We start from the raw sequence: 22,097 nt of genomic DNA, 5'->3' as shown, positions 1-22,097 counted from the left end.
GTCATTTTTACAGGTGTGAAATAAAGGTCGGTGGAGTTTATCGTTTTTGCGATGCGGTCGTTCACAGCAATGATGAAATGCATATTTTGCCAAGTCATCGTGGTCATTGGTCGCATTCAGCAGGTGGTCGCTCATAACAGAGCATTTATATAATAAAATCGATCCGTGCATTACGATTGTGGTAAAAAAAAAACTGGTTGCTCATAGCAGTTTTTACTGTATTACTGAATGATATATAATTTGCACTTCAACAGCATAAACTAAAGACATGCCTGGAAAGTTTTGTTTAATTTACTACTTTTGTTACTTTAACATATCCTCTCATTAACAGTAACATATGGGAATATACACAGAGTTTGGAAAATAAGGACCCACTTACCCTGTTCTCTTTGGCACGGGTTTGTTTTCAGACAGAGTTTTCTTTTTTATCGGTGCTGGTGGTACTGGTGCAGAACCTTCATCATCTATTAAACCTACAAGGAAATGTTAATGTGGTTTGATCACGTAATAATACAAAACAATATATTATAGACTGATCTGTTATTGTATTATTGTTGAGATTTTCTTGCAAGCAATTTTCACTGCTGCAATGAACTAGAAATGTATTAATTAAACATGAAAGCTCTACTTACCCTGGCCATCAAAACAGTCTTCCTGCAACTTTTTGTGAAAAAGTAGGATTAAAAGTGGGGTAAATTTTTTATACCAAAGTTAGCAAAAAATAGCTATATGTCAGTATGTAGAGATTTAGTAGCTTTTAACAGTACCTCAGGACAAAAGTGGCTAGATGGTGAGAAGTAAGCTTTTAACAGTACTACAGCACAGAGTGGCTAGATGGTGAGAAGTTTGAAGAATATACAAAAGAAGAATTGTGCAAAACCTTTAGGAAGATAAATCCATCCCAACAAATGATAACAAGAAATATAAAAGATAAAAAACAAGAGTTTCACTGTAAATTGTACATAAAATAAATAGGGATGGTTAGGGCTGTTTCATTAAAGCATACATGGGACCCAGGAAATGCTCTTTTCAAGTGGGGTACTCACCCGAAGATGCAATTTAGAAATTTCTTATCATTTTACTATGAACTCTCTGAAATCAAAATATCCTGGCATATATTTTTGAAAAAAATGCCTTCCCTTAGTACCATGTATGTTTAAATGGAACAGCCCTTACACAAGTACATTCTTAAAATATGTATATTTCAGACAAAACGTAAGGTCAAATTTGAAATTAAGACAAAAAAGAATACAACTTAAATACATGTACCAAAATGTTCTCCATCAAGTTGAGACTGGTCCAGTGTTTTTTTTGACTATGTTCAAAGCAAAACAATCGTTGACATATGATGCATTATGGTGGATGCATGATGGATGTGGCACATTATCCTGACACCATGATGACCAGTTCTAACACTAACTTCCTAGTGCTGAGCTCTAAGTGAGGCAGCTGTATGTACCATTTTTGTAAGTCTTTGGTATGACTTGACCGGGGTGGGCACTCTAACCAATAGGTCACCGGAGTGGTCAAGAAATAGTATAAACAACAAAAACTGGATTCTGTATGGAACATGAACTTAATTAATAATAACATTTTGTAGATGGCCAACATTTATGGAGGAAAGTAAATGTAGAAACTTGTTTAAATTATTGTCCATAATACATGAGATATTACTGCAGTCCATGTGCAACTGAAAATGGTCACAACACTTCAGAACTGGTACGTGAACGTCAGCTGGTTGCCCTATGCCAACCTTCATAATCATGATGTGTCAACCTGACATTATGCATAAATATATTCTTATTACATGTATATACCACAGAGTATGCTAAAGGTATTCAGCAGATACAATTTACAGCATAATCCTGTTTCAATTGAGAGACTGTTGTTTCCAATATTAAGTCCCCATGTTTACCTGTAACTAGTATGGCTTACAGTTCACAACTGTCCAGTCTAATACATGGCCTCTGCAGTCAACCTTAGCTAATGGAGACAAATATAGAATGGCTAAGACTTTATTAATATAAACTATCATCAGATATAAACGAAGGCTAAGACCCTTTACTGGCAAATTTGAGGCCAGTCATTATGAACAGAAAATGATTAAATGTGGCCGTCTTGGTAATTTTTGGTCAAGACCTCTAATCTAAGTGACCATTTATGGCTCGGTAACCTAAATTTTCAAACTGCCACTAAAGAGTTTTGGAATGTTGCTCTACAGCTACTAAAATTTTATACGTACTAGGGACAATGTGTTATTATTTTTATTAGCACAAACTTAATGCACATAAAGAAAGAGAGTGAAAATTTTATATTTCCACTTTCTGAATTTTCATCTATGCACAAAGGTACTGCACAGCCATAACATGAGAGAGAACAACTGACTATATCAAATCCTCACCTGTTGACCTGAATTTCACAGGTGGCCTTTTCACAGTGGAAGCTCTCTTTTTCTCTGGTTCCAATTTATCATTTAGGTCTGCAAAGCCACTAGAAGAGTTATCTCCCTTACTTGACTCAGTTTTATCTGTTCTGCCTAGTTTTATATGCAATTTAAGCCCTTCTGATTGGGTCACAGTTAAAATCTCAGTATGTGAACTTTCACTAGTATCTGTCTCCTCCTCTTCATTTTCATCTCCATCCTCATTATCTTCTTTCCTCTGTTCCTCTTTCTCAGATTTAGAATTTTTATTTGAATGATGTTTGTGGTCCTTATTTTTATTTTTTTCTTTGGTTTTCTCTTTTTCCTTGTCCTTCTTTTTCTTCTTAATTTTATCTGCAAGAAAATGAATAGGCAATGAAAAATGTGAAGGAAACTAAAATGTAAAATTAAAGGATTCAATGGGCATTCAGTTTTTTGACATGGCTTATGTATGCATACAACCTGTATTTCACAAGTGACACTAATTTTATCCCACCTTTTAGACTCGTGCACAACAATAAAACCACCATTAAAATTCCCTGATCAAAACACAAGGTTGTTTTTCCATTTTTAAACTAGAAATGTGTTCATGGAACATGATACTCCTCCATTTTGATTTAAATGGCACCTTTAAGAAGACGTGTACAGATGGAAAGTTATTGCAAGGCATAAACATTTAGAATAATTTATTACAAAGTTCTTAAAAAAGTTAAGCTTCATTGTGCCACATCACAAAGAATGTCTAAGGGTCTGAACTTGAAACTGTGGACTATAATGACATAACATTTGGTGTTATATTGGTAGGTCACCCATGACAGGCCATTTGGTAACAATTGCTGTAACCTACTGATCTTTATTTTCATTATCAACTGTTTAGAATGTTTCAAAGGAGTAAACATTTATGAATAACTTGGCAAAACTAACCATTACTAGGTGTTATATCATTATTGCTTTTCTGTCTAATTTTCTTCATCCACCCATCCACAATATCTGCAGAAACTGTCTTCACATCTGAAAGAGAAAACCTATTTCAGTGAAACGTTTAACAACACTTCCCCACAAAAGTATAGCCTTTGTTTTAGAAAAAAACCAACCTGTATGTACAAAACTATCTTATTCTATTTAGAAGTGATCATGAATTATTATCCACAAATACAAAACAAGAAAAATAGTGGATGAACAAAACCAATGCTTATTTAGAGCCAAGGCAATTGACGTGATGCTCAAGGACACACCCTAGTAGCCAAGCTGGGATGATCAAATGTTAGAATTTTAACACCCACCGTTTTGGTTATGAATCCAGTTAGCTGATCACTATGCTATTGAAGTTACTGCTTATTTAGCAGTAATATTCAGAAGAACAAACAATATAGACCTTGATTTGCTGTCCCATTAAGTGATGTCAGATAAGGGTCTATGTTTGTTTTGAATAAGAACTCGAGTTATTGGTGAGCATGCAAGCACTAAGGGATCATCCATAAAGGACGTCCGCAAAGATGGGATGAGGAGGTGTAAAGGACCTTGCGGATGTCTGCAAGCTAGTATTTTTTGTAATGATATTGTGTGGCCTGTCATTTCCATCTCCGGCTGCGAAATGCAATCATGCCTGTATTCACAGGCATGCAGCAGTGAGCACACAAGCTGAAGTGGCAGATGCTGGCGCTGCAGAGCCTAAATCTCTTAGCTCTATTCTGTCAACTGCATCATCAACTTCCGCAACTGAAAGCAGTGATGTTGGTCTGCCATTTGTTCGCAACTTATCTGACTGGCTACAGTCTACGTTTGTTGAAGTGGAGAAAGACATTGACAGTCTATCGAATTTAGCTTTCTGTGAGATGAAAACTTTAGTTCTATGTCCTAAATAAAGACTTTATTTTTAAAGAAAGTATTTTCTGTTTATTTTTTTCTTTGTTTTGAGCTACATGTTGTAATGAGATCAGTGAGCATTGTATTTTGAGATCAACAGCTATTACACTGCCAGACCATAGAGCAGCATATAATGCTAGATGGGGACATCCGCAGCTGGTGTGTGTGTGTGTGTGTGTAAGGTAAGCCATATGTGGACACAAGTAGACAAGGGGAGAGGGGTGGAGTGGGGTATGAAAACAGGTATTATCTATGGATGTCCTTTATGGACAACCCCTTAATGTAAAGAAACAAGAATTTTTTTTTGTAATGATGGATAGTACATGTAAACAAACTGATCTAAGTCAAAGCATACTGAAATACCACTGAAACCAATTTTCAAAATCTCACTGATTTTGAAAAAGGAACCTTTAGTATTGAAATAAATTGTTAGGTATCAATTCCAATGATCTCAATAACTATGCTTACACAATCTCACAAGTGTTAGGTGGCTTGGAGCAAATAATTTTTGTGATAAGGACCGTTTTCACATCATTTCATCTGTAATCTAAAACAGTTCTTGCTCTATACATGTTTGTACGACCATAACATTCTAACAACAAAAAATATGAGAAACACTATATGCAAGATAAAAGTCTACTCTCAAGTTTACATTAATTACCTATCCCCAAAAAGTACTCATCTCTTCAACTTTTCATTTCTACTGGCAACAAGATAAAAAACACTGAAAAACAATCTATTGTGGTTTAAAATTAAAAAATTAGTCTTAGCAATTGTAAAAGAAACATCCATCAGGCTTCGTCTTTGACTTTGCAAGAGACTCTCGATAGGTCTGGTGCTTTACTGGTCATTAAAACATTTCCAGGAATTTAAGAAATGACCATTTCTGTCTTTTAACTGCCGAGTGTTGAAACCATCTTTGATATCCTTCAGCGATAACAAGATTTTCATGTTAGCTGCTGTAGTGACCATATTAGAGTTCTGATGGGCACCAATTTCATTTAGGACCAAGTAAACCCCCAACTGACATGCATGTGACTTAGCCATGTCTAACACTGACAGCCATCAATATTAACACCCGAGCAGAAGAATACACGAGAGAGTGACAAACATTCCTCACCCTCCTTGACTTGTTTGCAGCATGTGACACAAAAGACCAAGGAAAATTGCTGGACAACAGACAATCCATAAGCTCTTCTGGTTTATGATCAGAGGAGCTAAAAAAAAATTTCTTGGCTCCTACTCCACCAACTGTATAATTTTCCCATTATTTGATGGACAAAAAAAACAAAGGAACACAGTCATTGGTACTTACTATCATTATCTGATTTACACAACTGTTTTATTGTTTTGGCAGCATTGTTTTTCTTCAGGATGTCGACTGAGACTGGCAGATTCTGATAGACCTTCAAGATCTCCACCAAGACTGGCCAGTTCTCATCATCCTTGCTCTCCTGTAGCCAGGCATTGAGGGTGTCCCAGCCTCCAACACTCATAAACCTTTACAATAAATAAATGTAACATGCTTATTAACATAGAAAATGATTCTTGCTTTAATTTCACAAGCAATGTATAATCATGACTGTAAACAGATTAACATTTTTTAAAAATTCCTCATTTGTGTTGCAAGTATTTTGTCTGACTATCCACCATTCGATTTACAACGAATTAAAGTTTACAATGGCCTGCTTGTGAGAGATTGTCATGTTTGAATGTAGATAAATAACAAGTTTTACACAAAATTAAAAATATTTGGGGTGTTTTGCTTGAGCGTCAATGAGTATGCTGCAGTGGTTTTTATTTCTGATGCACTGTTTACTTAAGCTGTTAGGTAGTGGGTTCAATCCCAGACCCCCCCCCCAGGTCATACCAAAGACTTACAAAAATGGTACAGCTGCCTCGCTTGGCACTCAGCATTATGAGGTTAGAGTTAGGACTTGTTGGCCTGGTGTCAGTATAATGTGACTGGGTAGAACTTTATGCTACATGTCTGAGGCATGATGCCCCAGTGCTAGACATCACTATAAAAATCATAGCGATATGACGGAATTTTTTTAAAAAGCTACGTTAAAAACCCAAATCACACACACTTAAACTGTTTTGGATAGCAACCTGAATTGTTTCATTAAGCAAACATAAAGCAACATGCAAATGACAATCACTTCCCTTGTATCTAGCTACAGTGAGATAATTTTAGAATCACCTCTACCTACTAGTAATGTCTTTATCCTGTGCAAGATGAACACAAATTTGGATTTTCAAATTGTTTTCACAATAGTTGTTGTTGTTGTAGGGTTTAACGCCATTTTTCAGCACGCGATAGGCTATACATGGCGGCCAGTATTAATGGCGGAGGAAGAACTCGGGGAAAACCCTGGAAAGAACCACCGACCCACGAGAAGCTACTGGCAAGCTTTCTCACATACCCACATTAGCCAAATCCGAGACTCAAACTCATGCAGACGGAGGTGAGATGGCAGTGATCCGTAACGAAGAGCACTTTAGACCACTTGGGGCCCCTTTTCACAATAGTAGTTGTAGGTCATGTTGTCTAAGTTGATGACTTTAGTATTGAAAAGTTCATTTCATTTGGTTGTAATGGTGGACTGAATGAAGAAAGGGAGACAATTTCCATTTAATGGTACAACTTTGATTTATTCAAATTTGGGTGAATACAATAAAGTCCTCATTATGTTGCAAAATATCTAATGAAATACAGCATGACTGGTTATTGTTAAATGCACAGTTAAATGTAAACTTAGTAATATGGAACAGTATAACCAGTCTAGCTAAATACCCAATGTGCACATTATGGTGCAGAGCTTATTTCACAACCAGCAACATGATTCATGTTAAGCCATGCAAAATTTGAAATTTATGCTGAATATTGAGAAACTGCAACACGTGGATGTGTCTTTCATATCTGAGTAGGCCATCAATTAATTTTTGTACCTCCCAACTGTCCTTAGTATCTCATGAATAGAATTGAATGTACAACGTTTTTTAATTACCATAACTGAAGTAAAATGCTATGTTAAATGTAATTTTGGTTTTGTGTTTTATAGCAATGCAACATAAGTGGGTTATTTAGTACTGAGTCATTGGAGTAAAGTGAATTGCCCAATTACAGATCATGGTAGTCAACCTGGGCTCATCCTCTGTTAGAATTGAATCCTACACCCTTCTGGTTTCAAGCCTGGCAAGCTAACCACTGTGCTACTCTGGTACCTTATAATGTAGTCTTGGCATCAGATGAAGGAAAACAAGATGTACAAAAGCAATTTTATTGCTTTTTTTTATTATAATATCCATGTTTCTTACCTCTCCAATGTGTCACTGGACTGGGTTGCTTTCAAGATGTTGACATATATACACCGACTTACAATCTTATTTGCATCTTTCATGAGACTGAAGTCGAGAAACAAAGCACAAAATTATTTTATAGTGTAACTGTTAAACATGGAGTTAGAAATCTATACATGCAATGAATTGACTGCATTACTTCAAGTAGTTTTACAAGCAATACTGATAAGAATGCAAAAAAAAAAAAAAAAAAAGAAAAGAAAATTCAGTACAGAGAACAAATCTTTTTAATGTAAACAAATATGTGATAGTAATGGCTGTGCTGATACATCATAACATTAAATCGTCTTTTCTTTTCTGGTCCAAAAACTAAGACTGCAATATGATTTAAAAAAATTAAGTATGTATGTGGTTAACAATAACCAAAAATGATGATGTTTAATTAAGACAATTAAAAACTCTTTCACCCATTCTACTCATCAAGCTTACTGAACAGCTGGTAGTTTTTATGTGCATACCATACATCATTCTATTTGTGTTCATTTTATTTGCTGTCCGCTTTTATCTCTTTTTTTCTGGATTCGTTTTTTAGACATGTCTTATCGGAATATGTGTTTATTTTAGTAACATATCTTTAGGATCGTCATGATGTTGTTTCTAACTGCTTCATATATGTACACAATAAAAAAATGTTGACAATGGAATTGGAAATACAGCCTGAACACACACACATAGGTAGTTTCTGTGGATCTACTGCGACCAAAAAACCATGCAGTGGGCTTACAAACTTGAAAGTGTTATTAATCAAATTTCTATTAACAGGCATGTATTTCAAAGGTAAATAATGTAGTTTTTCATGTGCAATGTGTGCCGTAACATTTGCTATAAGAAAAGTATAAACAGAGAAATTATACTAAATAGTTATCTTAAGTGGAGATGCTTAAGTATAGTAATTGGCACTGGCAGTTACCGAGAGCCTAATAACTGGTCGTTTACACATTTGCCGATTTTGTAAATGCTTACAGGCAGTAAAGCTATTTACATTTGTGAACACTACAGCATTACATGAACAATGGATCTTTTCAATGGACACATCATTATAAAGAACACATGCTCATCAATGGCATATAGAGGACACCTGTCCATAAAGGACAAACTTCTGGTGTCCTTTTTTATTGTTTAAAACATTCTTGTGATTGTGACATTGACCTTGATGCTACATCAAGATTAAAAATGGTATCCAACAATATATATAAAATCATGTCACATATTAGTAAAAAGCAGTTTCTATCAATACTGTTCTTGGATCACAAGAAAGAAAGTACATGTAACAAATGGACCATTTCAATGACGTCTATCTAGTTATAATACTGATATACATTAAATCCTTGATCATCCATCTCACCTAGCTATTCTGGCAGCTTCTATAGGTCCTCTGATAGCACCATTCTGAGCCAGGAGTGGACCAAGAGCCTTCAGTAACTGTGCTGGATCGACTGGATGCTGAAAACAGAATGATAATTATAATAACATTAATATTAGAAATTGGACCAAAAATAATACAATAACATCAACACCCTAAAAATAATATGTAATACAATATATTTTTAGAAATTAAAGCAATTAATACAAATGTATAATAATAATAATAATAGCAATATAAATAATAGCAAATTACCATCATCTATCTTGACATATAATGCCAGCAACCAACAGCTCACGAAGTGCAGGATTATAGTCCCTTGTTTAAGCAAATTTTTTATTCAAGATTTTCAGACTATATCTTTCCATAGGACACAAAAAGACCCAGCTTCACATTTAACACAATTAACCTCAAGAGTATTTTTGCACCGGCCCAAAACCATTTATTGTAACATGAAGTCGCTATGTTATCAGGATGTACTTCGTCATACTGTATTCATGTATAAATCCCCTCCCTTCGATTATTAAACCATGCTCACCATTTTTTATCAAGTCTCGAAAAATATAAAACTTTAATGTGCTTGTGTGCAATCTTCTCTTGTGCACAATTCATAATCACAAGTCTGTCTGGTGTTGACAATGGTACTGCACTCCAGGTTTGAAAAAAATTCACAAGGCACTTGGCTTCATTTCCGACAACTTTGGTAGCTCAGTTGGTAGAGCACTGTACTTGTAGTTCAAGGTTTGCAGGTTCAATAAATGCCCTGCCCAACCTCAGAGTTTTGTGAAATGTAGGTCTTTGTTTGCATGATGTACATATATATAGGGAAATTTAAAAAAACATCTTAGTTGCACAATTCATTACAATTATTGTTAACTTCTGTAGTTTCCCTATTCTGTAAAGTTTGGGAAAAATTGATTAAATTGCTAAGCTTTGTATCCACAAGAATTCCTATTTTGTTCATTCTGAGTGCATTTGCCAACTTTTATCACATTCTTACAATATAAATTATTTAAATGTATTCAAAGTTGAAGCCGTTTAATCTGACCTAATACTGAACTACATGTGCATGATAGACAATTTATGCATTTGTTTTTCAATCCATGTCTTTTCACAAGTTCAGTGTCAGCTTTTCACCTTGGATACCAATGACAAGGGCAACGAGGTAAATACATTCCTGTTGCATCCATGTAGTTCTGGGTTTGATCCCATCACCAGCTTGTACAAGATTATGTGGCTGATCATCCATGGTCAATGGCTTTTATTGGATTTTCAGATTTTAATAAACATCCAGTACCTTTTGCTTATTTTAGGAAATGTTTAAATGAATTGAATTGAATTGTAGAATTATTTTTTGATGAACATTTTTAGTGGGATCATTTTGCACTATCAAGCAATTATTGTAATTACTTAAATACACAAGTGACTTCTTTTCTTTGTAAATGTTTTCCTTTTTCTACATTTTTGCAGTTTCCATTTATTTCATGGATAAATGTATGTGTGTGTGGATTTTGCTCTGTACATGCAAAAATATTACATTTCAGGATCTTACAAGTTTTCCATAAACTATTACGACTTAAAGTATTATACCATTTAATATCAATTCTGGGTTTATATTTGCTTTTGTTGGGATGGGATTGTGAAATCAATTTTTATTTAAATTTAAAATACAAACTACCATTTATGCACTTCCTTTTGATGCATTGGTAATATATGCTTGGAGAAAAAAGTTTGGTATTAAGTCATTGAACAATGTGAATACTTAACATTTAATTCTAGTTTTTTTGTCAGCCTTTTTCATTTGAACTATAATCCTTCCAAGAATGATGCCCTGCTCCTTCATCAGCAGCCGCTTGTTCTTGTCACAAAGATGGAGGCAAGAGGTGATTCTTGAATCCCTCCATTTATTTTGATATAGAACAATTTCCTGAATTTTCCCCGTATGGCACCTCTTAACTGACAGCACCTAGACAAGTCTCAATACCTGTATAGGCATTCAGGTGATAAGGAGCTTTCTCTACCCATAGAAACTGCGTGTCGTCATTCCCATTAAAGACAACAGAAAAAATATGCAGGGGATGGGGTAGGATACATGGGTATAGAAAACCCTTTAACTTGTTAATGAAGTTTTGGGGATCTGTGAATTTATAAAAAATCATTGCAGGGAAGGCACTTTCAGCTCTGTCCTCACGTGTAAAACTGCTAAAATGGCTAGAAATATTTTTATCTTCCCCCCCAAAAATGCCTTCAAATTTTTGTAGCTCTACGTTAAATTAATCTGCTTAATTAGGATTCCATAGTTGTTAAATGTAAAAAACCCAAAAGGCAAACTAAAATAAAAACAAACAAGTTCAGTAAATTTGGGTCACCCATATACCACATCAAGGTCATCATTCTTTAATCTCAAAAGGCTATAAAATTATACAGGAGAGGAAAGTAAAAAATTATTCAGCTGTAACCTTGACCTTCGATACAGCACATACACCGCCTCCCTCCCATACAAACTACCTTTATGTCATATGTACAACTGTATCAATCAGTCAATTTTGAAAGGTTTGTTATTGAGAAGAATAGAGGGGCAGGGAAAACGTCAAATACTGAGATATGAGCTTGAACTTTACAAACAGATCCCTAATGTGGTATGTAACATTACTCTAGTAATCATGTTAAAGGAAATCAAGTTCCATCCCTTCATTTCAAATGGATTTGTAAAGTTGTAAAATGGAAGGGAAAGGGTGATGGCAAAAATAATGAGCAGTGACCTTGACCTTGAAAACAGGACATCTAATTTGGTACACTACATTGCTGCTTGTCAAAGAGTAAACAAAGTTTTTTTTTACATTAATTCCAAATGGCCCAGATTAACCAGCTAAGGGAAAGGTGACTGAAAACCTGCATACTGACCGTGACCTTGACATTAAAAAAAACAGTACCCCATATATGCTACCTGATGCACCTTCAAGTTATGATGTACAAGCATATAAAATTTCACTGTTATCTTAAACTGTTCAAGTTATGGAGTGGAAGGGAAAGTTATGGAAAATTGAAAATATTATGACCTTGACTTAGATGAGATCACCCCCATATACAACAAATCTGTTGGTAATGATGTACATGTATAAAAAGTTTCAGCACTTAATTACAAAATGGCTTAAAAATCCAGTAAGAGCATGATGGCAACAAAACAGTCATGACCTTTGCCTTGAAAATAGGACCACAAATGTGGCATACAACATGCCTTCTAGTAATGATGTATACATGAGGTTTCATCCCTCAATCTCAAAAGTGGATAGGAATGGGTGACAAAAGAAACTATTGAGCAGTCACCTCGATAATGAAAGACAGGAGCCACCACATGATTTGTGCCTCATCTTATAATGACACACAAATAAATCAAAGCAAGCTTAATTTCTTGATCAAAGTTAAGGATGGGAAGGAAAACAGTTGAAAATGTAAAGTATTGAGCCATGATTATGCCAATGTCACACAAGACACCTTCTAGTGATGAGGTACAAATATACCAATTTTCATCCCTTCATTAATGGCTTCAAAGTTCTAGTCAAGTGGAAAGAGGGATGGAAAACAGGCCTATTGAGCCAGAACTTAATTGTCAAGATCAGACTCCAAATATGGTATGTGGCACATTTTCCAATGACAATACATAACTATACCATGTTTAATTTCTTAATGCATACTGCATTTTATTTGTCTACTTCAAGTAATTTCTGCTCAAATGTGCTAATACAGTTGATGTCCAAAGCTCAAGTACAAAAATGAATGGAAAAGTTGACAATAAAGCAAGTTACCAGAACTTGGGACCTTGTATCTAAATCCCAAGGCTGACTAGTTATTTTTACCATCTTGCTTACAAGAAAAGGTGGCAGCCAGATGGTTGGTTCATTGGACTGGACTAAATCAAATATAGGAGGCTCCCTTGGGTGGGGTGTTAGAAAAACTACTACTACTGTTATTTAACTAGAAACTAGGAAATGTGTTAAATTTTAAATGGGTAATACTTGCACAATATTTAAATAATAGCTACACATTTTAATATAATTTCCATAAAATACTAACATTAATGACAAAAAATTAAATAAAAAAAACCCCACAAAAGTTCTTTAGAAGCCAAAATACCACATAAATGGTTATTAGGTGGGATAAATTTATACCTTGTACAACCAACTGGCATTTAATTAATTCACACATACTACACTATGCCCCGTCTTTTATATATTCCAATTATAACAAATTGCAGATACCTCATGAAATAACTTTTGAATAATAAAAGGATACACCCCATAGGAGGCCTCTCTTCTGATAAACATTATTGATTTATGCACTGTAAGCGGTGCATATCATTACTCATCATGTAAACCTTCTAAAAGTATCTTACAGCAAAGTTAGTAAAGTATTTAAGTATTTATTTACTGCTATTTGCTTGATTTAAAGACAATTTTATGGTATACCAGCACATTAGACTGTTCAACTTTCTGTATTTGCTCCAGATCTGGCAGAGACCCAGGCTTGACATCATGTGACATGGGGCAGAGACCCAATTTGTTTCATAGTAAAGTTTTATTGAGAATTTGTACTTTATAAAGATTTTTTATTTCCCCAACAACTATCAGAAAAAGAAACTGATTTTCATCAACATGAAATTGTTTCTAATCATGACATTATTTGATATTAGCACTCCCTCGACATTAAGTGCTCGAGTATATTGTAGGAATGGTCATCGATCCCAATTTATATTTATTAGTAATACAGCATAAATTACCTCAGTATAAGACCCACTTGTGTGGCATCCATGAACTGTGATATAATGAGGGAATATAAACATGCTTGGTTATTCAGGTCCATTACATTTTTACAATAATGCCACTTTATGTCCAATACTGGAAATGCTGATGCGGATTTTATAAACACAAACTCAAGAGGGAGTGAATATTTAAAACTGTTACAAAGCAGTTTTAATGGCAAACTACAATTTGTAATGCTTATTTTCAGAGAGCCATACTGAAATGATAGGCCAATAAAGTAGTCTATTAAAGTTTTCTCATTAATAAATAATAATGTTTTTGCTGGTTCCTTGTGCATCATTACAGATTCATTGAACCCAATTCTTTGTTTCAAATATTTTAAACTAGTTGTATAATAGATATTGTGATACAGTTACTCTAATTATTCTTTAAACAGAAGCCAACTAAAGAAGACATAAAATACTTTAAATCTTTTTAGTTTACTTGAACCCTAACAAGACTGCAAGAGAGAGCAAAAGAATGGGAAAGGGGCTTGCTGCATGACATTAGGTTACTTTTAACTTGCAACATTGTCATTTATGCAAAGTTATCCCTGCAATTTAAAAAAAAAAAAAGAAAAGTCAGCTAATGCAATAATGATAGGTTGAAAGAGGACAGTACAATTTTTTTAAAATATGGCCTAATAGTGCGTGCAATATTTTGCCACTGAAATTCACTTAATATCATTCCCCTCCAGATTCAATAAATATGTAAAAATTTATAGTGTTTGATGGCACTGCACAAACTCAGCAATGCCTTCTCCAACCGAAGAAAATGTACCATGCCTTATATGTCAGGTGCTTCCTGTCAGCTGATTTGGTCACCATGGTTTGAACATGTACCTATATACAAACTCTTGTAACTTCATAGATTGTGATTGGTATCATTCTTGAAAAAGTTCATTTTTTAAAGCAATAATTCCATTAACAATGTATCCCTTAATTTTTTTATACAAATTTAAGGATTCTCTAGAAAAATGAACTCTTAAACGAAGAGATGCTTTTTAGGTCATTCAATATATTTTAAAAAATCATTTAGCCATCACACCTTAGATCTGTTCACAGAGGAAAGCCTGGTTTTAGTCCACTTTTTATTTCAATTGTGTTTTTTTAAAAAAATGTTTGTATGGTACTTTTAACAGATTTCTGGCTATGTCATACCAAAGGAATAGGAGCCAAGTGCCTTTCCTGAGGATGCACCAGGGCAGCCAACCTGGATGGATATCAAATCCAAAACACTTGGAATAGGAGTCCAACACTCTATGAATATATTACAATAGAACCTGTCTTGAAAGACCACCTCTTTTGCCAAAAAATTATGGTTTCTGAAGACAGGTGGTGTTTTATAACAGACAACAACGCTATACAATCAATACATTTGCATTAAGAGTGGGGTCTCTCAAGACAGGTTGTCTTTCAAGACAGGTTTTTACTGTACTACGTAAAATCTACAGTGAAACAAAAATGCATTTTCCAGACCCTATCAAAATGTTTCAATTTTATTTCTGCATGTTACAACTATTTCAGGTATCTTGTGAAAGCTCATGGTTTATTTATTCCATTATTTAAGTGAGGTAACAAGATAAGCTTCTTTAGGATGTAATGCAAGCAGTGTAAAAGCGATATTTCTTACTAATTTGTCAACAAGGGAACTAAATGTAAAATTTTTGGGAGAGTTAAGTGATGAGAAAACCTTCAATTAACAAATATTCTGAAAATACATCCTGCAACAAGAGGCCTTGGAACTGATGGACATCTGCCTAATAACCAAATGCAAAAGCAGGTGACTTTGAAAACTAGATCAAGTAGAAAGCTTTCTGTAGAAATGTCTTCCCATGCTGCTGATTGCACATATTGTGAAAACTGTGTCCAGGTTTTCTATATTTTGTAACCAATGCCACAACAGTATAATTTCTCCAGTTGTCACAAGGTTTTCCTAGTTTTAGCAACAACAGCCATATTTGATGGTGTAAAGGTATCACTTGAATAAATCTGAAACCACTCCATGCCAGTGTTTTTTTGTGTAAAATTCTGTCAAGAGGTTTCAAGAGTATTAGTATCAGGTCTTCAACATTTAAAGCCTTTATGAGACTGTGCTTTTTGTCAAATTCTGTTCAGCCTGAATAGACATTATTTAAACGCTTGCCTTTTCTGTAGTGTGTGTGTGTGATTTGGACTTCAAATGAAGCCTTTTCTGTAGTAATGATGGCCATTTTTAATTGTGGATAAGCATCATTTGTATAGGATAGAAAGCCCTTCACACTAGGATGCTTTTGGTTAACTTAGGCCCAATTCTCTACAACAGTTTTTGGAAATCATTTCGAGTGTATTTTTTCAACTCAGAAATAGTAGCTACATTTAACATCAAATCATTTGCATAAAATGAAAATCTATTATACCAGGATGCTCCCTGTCAGACTTGGTTAAATACTGCCTAGAGTTTTTCTTAGTTTTAGTAACAACATCCACACTTGATAGTGGATTGGTTGTTGTTGTTGTAGGGTTTAACGCCATTTTTCAGCACACGATAGGCTATACATGGTGGCCAGTATTAATGGTGGAGGAAGAACCCGGGAAAACCCCTGAATGAACCACCAACCCACGAGAAGCTACCGGCAAGCTTTCTCACATACCCACATTAGCCGAATCCGAGACTCGAACCCATGCAGACAGAGGTGAGATAGTGGATTGGTATAATTTGTATTATTCTGAAAGCCCTTTATGCCAGAAAGTATTCTGCCATACTTGGTCTAATTCTGTGCTTCTTTCTTTGTTTTTATATATATATATATATATATATATATATATATATATATATATATATATATATATATATATATATATATATATATATAAAAACCAGATCATCAGCATCATACAAAAAAAAAAATCCTTCATGTTTAGATCATCAAATTTGTTCAAACTCTAGTTTTTGTTGTTGTTTAAAGTGTTTCTATTTATAGTAATGGCATCCATATTTGATAGCAGCTCAGCACCATTTGTGCAAAGTTCAAAAGATGTATAATTCAAAAAGTAAAAAGATCAACAATAAAGACAATGCACAGTGGATGCTTGAACATGCCATAGGCTCACCTTGACTTTCAAGGGAAGGAGGTATTAAAAGACGAAGAAGTTCTAAGTTAGATATCAGTGAAAACCTGATTAATATTCTGTTGGACTTGAACCAATTCACAGAGTCAGTCAAAAGCTTCACAGGTCCTTGACTTCATCACTCCGACTCCATCTGTTCAAAGTTTTAATGCCTGCTATATATACATCATTAGAAAGCCTGACTCAAGACTGATTGATCTGAAATTTCATCCTGTTAATAATGAGACTAACCAAGTGGGTACGCTATGTATTAGTTTTGGAATGCTTGGCATGGACTTGCATTTTCACCTCATTATTACTCCAGCTGCCAATTCTTAATCTCATGTTGACACACACACACATACACACAATCTCTCTTTCCCTCCCTTTCTGCAACTTCTACCTAATGGACCGTAATGCTGAAAAATGTGACTGTATTCCAACAAACATTAGGGCATAGCGATCTTGACAAAACCTGTCACTCCAGGGCATATCATGTGGATATTCAACATTTAATATTAGCGTATTGATTGCAAATGATATTTCTCTGAAAACTAGCCAAAATTGTTCCTGGGGCTCACATTGGACTGTATCACTGCCACTACTGAATCAAAATCATCAGCTTCTGCAATATCATCAATTCCAGACATTTTTTTCTTGTACAGCACTCCCACTGACTCTTGATTCACTGTAACAGAAATGCTAAGAATTATGGTGAAAATATACTGTGAAACAATGCCTATATCTTCTCCGCCAAGATGGAAAAATGCCTCGGTTTGTAATCTATCACCATTTGTTCTCATAGACTGATGTGGACCCATAATTATGCCTGCTGTACCACATCTCAAGACTAGTTTCTTCTGTTTACTTGGAGTTTGATTGGTTCTTTTCTATGTGATTCACGGAAAATATCAAGACAATGGAACAAATTTTGCCAGCTGTTCTTTAATGAAAGAAGGTTTAGAGTTAAGTGCCTTCACCAAGAACACATCATGGTAGCCAATCTGAGCCGTTCTTATGGTGTGAATCAACCCACACCCTTCTGGTATAGAGTCCAACACTGTAACCACGACTCCCCAGGAAGTAGCACTTGCATCCATTAACGAGTAGGAATCACGAAAGAAAAAGCACAGGGCCGATTCCTTCTTGGATTAAAACTGATGACCGATGTCTAATAGACAAGTAAAAATGTGCAATCAAATGTGAAAGGGTGTCGAACTGGGTAGCATGACAGTCACAAAGGATCATTAATTATTTTACAAGAAATGGATGAAATGGTCAAAAGAACTGAAATGGCAGACAGGCATCAATATGAATAGAGTACATGAGAAAGAGTAGCTCAGTATGTATAATGACAATCTAACTCCTATAAAACTAGCCAGTGTCAAATAGAACACTAAAGATTAAAAGGCAAAAGTTGCATTTTAATCAGGGGAGACATCTCTGCCAAAAAGGACCTTTCTGAAATTTGCGCCAAGCCTCATACATTTATTTATAAAGGAAAATCTTTCTAAAGCAGCAATAAGAAACTTTAACTTGTTACGGACTGTTAAGGAAAAACATCCACAAAATTGATTAAAATGAAATGAGCAGTTTGAGATATCTTGGCTCAAAGCAAACACTGCCACAGATTATCCATCACTATGCAACACAATGCTATGACTCATTGTCTGTCAAGCCAAACGGCCCTCCCACTGGTGCCAGGTAATTAGTAAAGTTGGTGCTATACATGGCAGACTTCATGTCAGAAAGGTCAATTTGACGAGTTCAAAAGATACATGTGCATCGCTTCGACTACGAACTGATCAAAACAAGCCAAAATTAAGGAAAAACTTGAATATCTTCAAATGGCATTGGCCTGTAACAAGTTCATACATCAAATGAAATTTTCAAGTTAAAAAATTTGCAAGTGTTTGATGAATCTGTCATAGCTGAAGTGACATCAATGCCAGTGTCTCGCAAATTCTAAAACAAATGATCCAAGATTAAGAATAAAAGATATGTTGGTACTAGAAATGTTGATGAGTGATATGATTAAGAGAACAAGATATACTCATTAATTACAAGAGTAATTTGAACAGTACATGATATACCTGTCCAACACTGAGCAGCACACCTCACAGGCACTAGTTGGTTATGGTTGACTCCGGAGATTACTGACCAATGGTCCAGGTATGTATTCTTGAACTAAACTTAATGTCCAGAACCCACCATTTTTTTAAACCTGAAAAACCATGACTGTGCCCTTTGACTGACAGACCCACGAATCAATGCTTTTATTACCCCAAGTGCAAGCCAAACATAAAATTTGGTCTACGATCTTGTTCTAGAACAAAAGTATGAACTGTTCTAAATGACACATCAAAGTTCATCTGCAAGATCGTGTTTTCTTTCAGCCACAATGACCCTGACCTTAGACACCCAAACCAAAATACCTTTTTCATAGCTCAATTGCAAGCCATCCATAAACATTGGCCCAGGCATGTGGTCTAAAACTAAAATTATGCATAAACAAGTTATCATCTTTCAGGCCTAGTGACCTTAACCTCTACCCCATCCACATCACATAAATAGACTTCTTTCTTGTCCAAAGTACAAGACATTCAAAGCTGGTCCTGGTCTGCGATGTAGAACTAATGTTAATGTGCAGAAACCATTTTGTTTCTTCAGTCGCTGCAACTTTGATCTCAATATTAATGCAATAGGCTCTTGCTCAGCCCAAGTGAAAGCCATTCACAAAGGCTGGTAAGTATAGCAGAGAACAAACGTTAATGACACAGTGACCAAGACCTCTGACCTCTACATGGTCCTTCCTTACTCCATGTGCAAGCCATTCACACAATTTGATAACTGTATTTGTCAGGGGTTGTGGCGGTGGAAAGAGTTCCAAGTTAATGTGCAGAAATCATTTCTTTTCTTTTTTTCAGTCGGTGATTTCACTATTTCACCCTGGGCTTCTTTCTTATCCCAAGTGCAAGCCAATTACAAAATTTGGTATCTGTAGATGGTGGAGAACTTTGTTATTGTGTGGAAACCATTCTTCTTCTTTAAGTAGAATTGACACGAATCTTTGACCTTTTGTCTAAGAAATCAATAGGGTTCCTTATTATCCCAAATACAAGCCAGTTTAGTAACTGTACATGGTCCAGCTTTTGTGTGGAAACAAAAACAGACAGATGGAAAAAATCACAACATAACATAGTCTGTCATATAAAAACAACTGCATTGTCCTGAACACTAGATATGAAAATAAAAGCATGACAAGCATCACATTTTACAAGACAAATGAAATTCAATGTAACTTTCTCCAGAATTAAATTGCCTTTGCACCCAAAACATAATTTCTATTAAAAATGTCTGCATTTATCTAGCTCTCAAATTATGTATATATTCATGATTAAAATTCAAAACAAAAATTTACAACTTGGAAATAAAAATTGTCTATCAATTTCAATATATAATGGTATCCCATTGGGCTACCATAAAATGGGCTTGAAGCCCAACTAAATTTGGTGGCCTAAAGATGTCATAGGAATATAGAACTGTTAGATTAAAAGTCTAATATTTTTCTGTTATTTGTCATACATTATTCTCTCAACTATTTTTTTGACTTGTGTTTTGAAACAAAAATGTGAAAGAAATAAAATGTAGTAGCATCCACTGGGCTACGTGAATTGAACATGTAGTAACAAACACTCAACATTATGGTAGCACCCAAGCTCTGGGCACAAGAGTATACTCTATCCTGGTATCAGCTTGAAACCCAAGACCATTCCTACAGTTAGTATAGTGCTTATATTGAAGAAAAAAAAAAAATGAACATAACTGTGGCAGTTCTCAGGACTGAAGATTATAGTTGCAAAGATAATTACAGCGATGATGAAAACTATTGTGATTATAGAGGTACATAATAGAAAGCGTCATCCTGTGCAGATACAGTTATCCCGGTACCTTTGGATGATTGGAACTAAATTATCATAGAGCCGAGATGTTGATGTATATAAATGAACCATTTTCCCATGTCGATAGCAATATATTTTGTTTGTAAAGGAAAGGAAACAATTCACTACACATCCAAGAGAGCTGTTGGTTCCTGGCTATTTGAGAAAATTAATTTTCTTTATTTCACGAAAAGAAAACTTCGAATAAAGTCTCATTTAGTTGAGGAGTATTACCATATCTATCATTTATTCTATACACCTATGATCAGTCATGTACATCACAATTGTTTATGTCCATCTAACCACAGGATTGTCAGGCATCTACCTGAAATGAGAACAAGAAAAGGGTGTAAAGATACCATCCAAATATATAAAACTCATCCAAATATATAAAACTATCAATTAGACAGCAGTAACTCAATATTATGCATTGCTCACTGTAAAAACAAAGCAATTACAAAACAGGGAATGAAGCTAGTGTATGTCAATACCAATTTTGCATCCTTTCTTACAAGTTTGTTTCACACACATACAGTATAATGGCAAAACTACTACCTTTTGCACCTGTACAATTGATAAGTGTGTGTGATTAGGATTTTTAATAGAGCTTTAACAATTTTTCAGTTATATTGCTACAATGTCTGCAGTGTGGCAGTTTATAGTGATGTTTAGCACTGGGGAATCATGCTGCAGACATGTAACATGATGTGTCATACATTGCAATTATCTTGACACCGGCCGACCAGTCCTAACACAAACCTCTTAATGCTGAGTGCCTAGCGAGGCAGCTGTTAGTACCATTTTTGTAAGTCTTTGGTATGACTCTGTTGGGATTCAAACCCACGACCTCCCGCTTCTGAGGCGGACACCAATTAAGAAGTAGCAATCTTCAGGTCGAGGTGCAGTCCTGTTGATTGAAGTTTGGTGTTATTCCTTATTTAGTGGGAACCACTATCTTGGTAAGCATGGTAATAAGAGAAAGCAAGCAGATAATACAGTTGCCTATTGAAGGCACACATTATTGATTTTTAGTGACAAGGATGATGCATATATGGTCTAAATAATGTTGTGCCCTGAACCCTGTACAAGTGGAATTCAGATGCTTGAAAATAGAGAATTTTTTAAAAAAAATGTGTGCTCATTCAATTCACATTTTAATGTATGTTGAGTAGAAAAGTTTTTGCACAGCCACAAGATAAGTAATTTATAGATATGTATACTGTACTAGGTTGGTGCTAACTCTAGCATAGATAT

The 22,097-nt window shown here is 35.0% G+C and overlaps 1 protein-coding gene across 4 annotated transcripts in view; it reads right to left on the bottom strand.

The window, feature by feature from the left end:
* LOC149778764 (serine/threonine-protein phosphatase 1 regulatory subunit 10-like) overlaps positions 1 to 22,097 on the bottom strand; it is a 62,048-nt gene that overhangs the window by 27,508 nt on the left and 12,443 nt on the right. For 2 of the 4 annotated variants that reach the window (XM_089939514.1, XM_089939512.1), the window contains exons 2-9: positions 21,078 to 21,168; positions 17,484 to 17,590; positions 8,997 to 9,094; positions 7,610 to 7,696; positions 5,604 to 5,788; positions 3,347 to 3,433; positions 2,402 to 2,776; positions 380 to 473 (exon numbers count right to left, since the gene is read on the bottom strand). In XM_089939514.1, coding sequence (XP_089795640.1) covers positions 380 to 473; positions 2,402 to 2,776; positions 3,347 to 3,433; positions 5,604 to 5,788; positions 7,610 to 7,696; positions 8,997 to 9,094; positions 17,484 to 17,552 — 995 coding nt within the window. In that variant the 5' untranslated portion in view covers positions 17,553 to 17,590; positions 21,078 to 21,168. The remainder of the gene's footprint in view (positions 1 to 379; positions 474 to 2,401; positions 2,777 to 3,346; positions 3,434 to 5,603; positions 5,789 to 7,609; positions 7,697 to 8,996; positions 9,095 to 17,483; positions 17,591 to 21,077; positions 21,169 to 22,097) is intronic. The other 2 variants (XM_089939516.1, XM_089939515.1) reach the window with 1 other exon arrangement.

Source organism: Sinohyriopsis cumingii, chromosome 17 (assembly GCF_028554795.1).
Source record: "Sinohyriopsis cumingii isolate HCF-2022 chromosome 17, ASM2855479v2, whole genome shotgun sequence".
Classification (NCBI taxonomy): domain Eukaryota; kingdom Metazoa; phylum Mollusca; class Bivalvia; order Unionida; family Unionidae; genus Sinohyriopsis; species Sinohyriopsis cumingii.
Note: the sequence above shows the minus strand (reverse complement) of the source record. Positions and strands in the feature narration are given on the sequence as shown.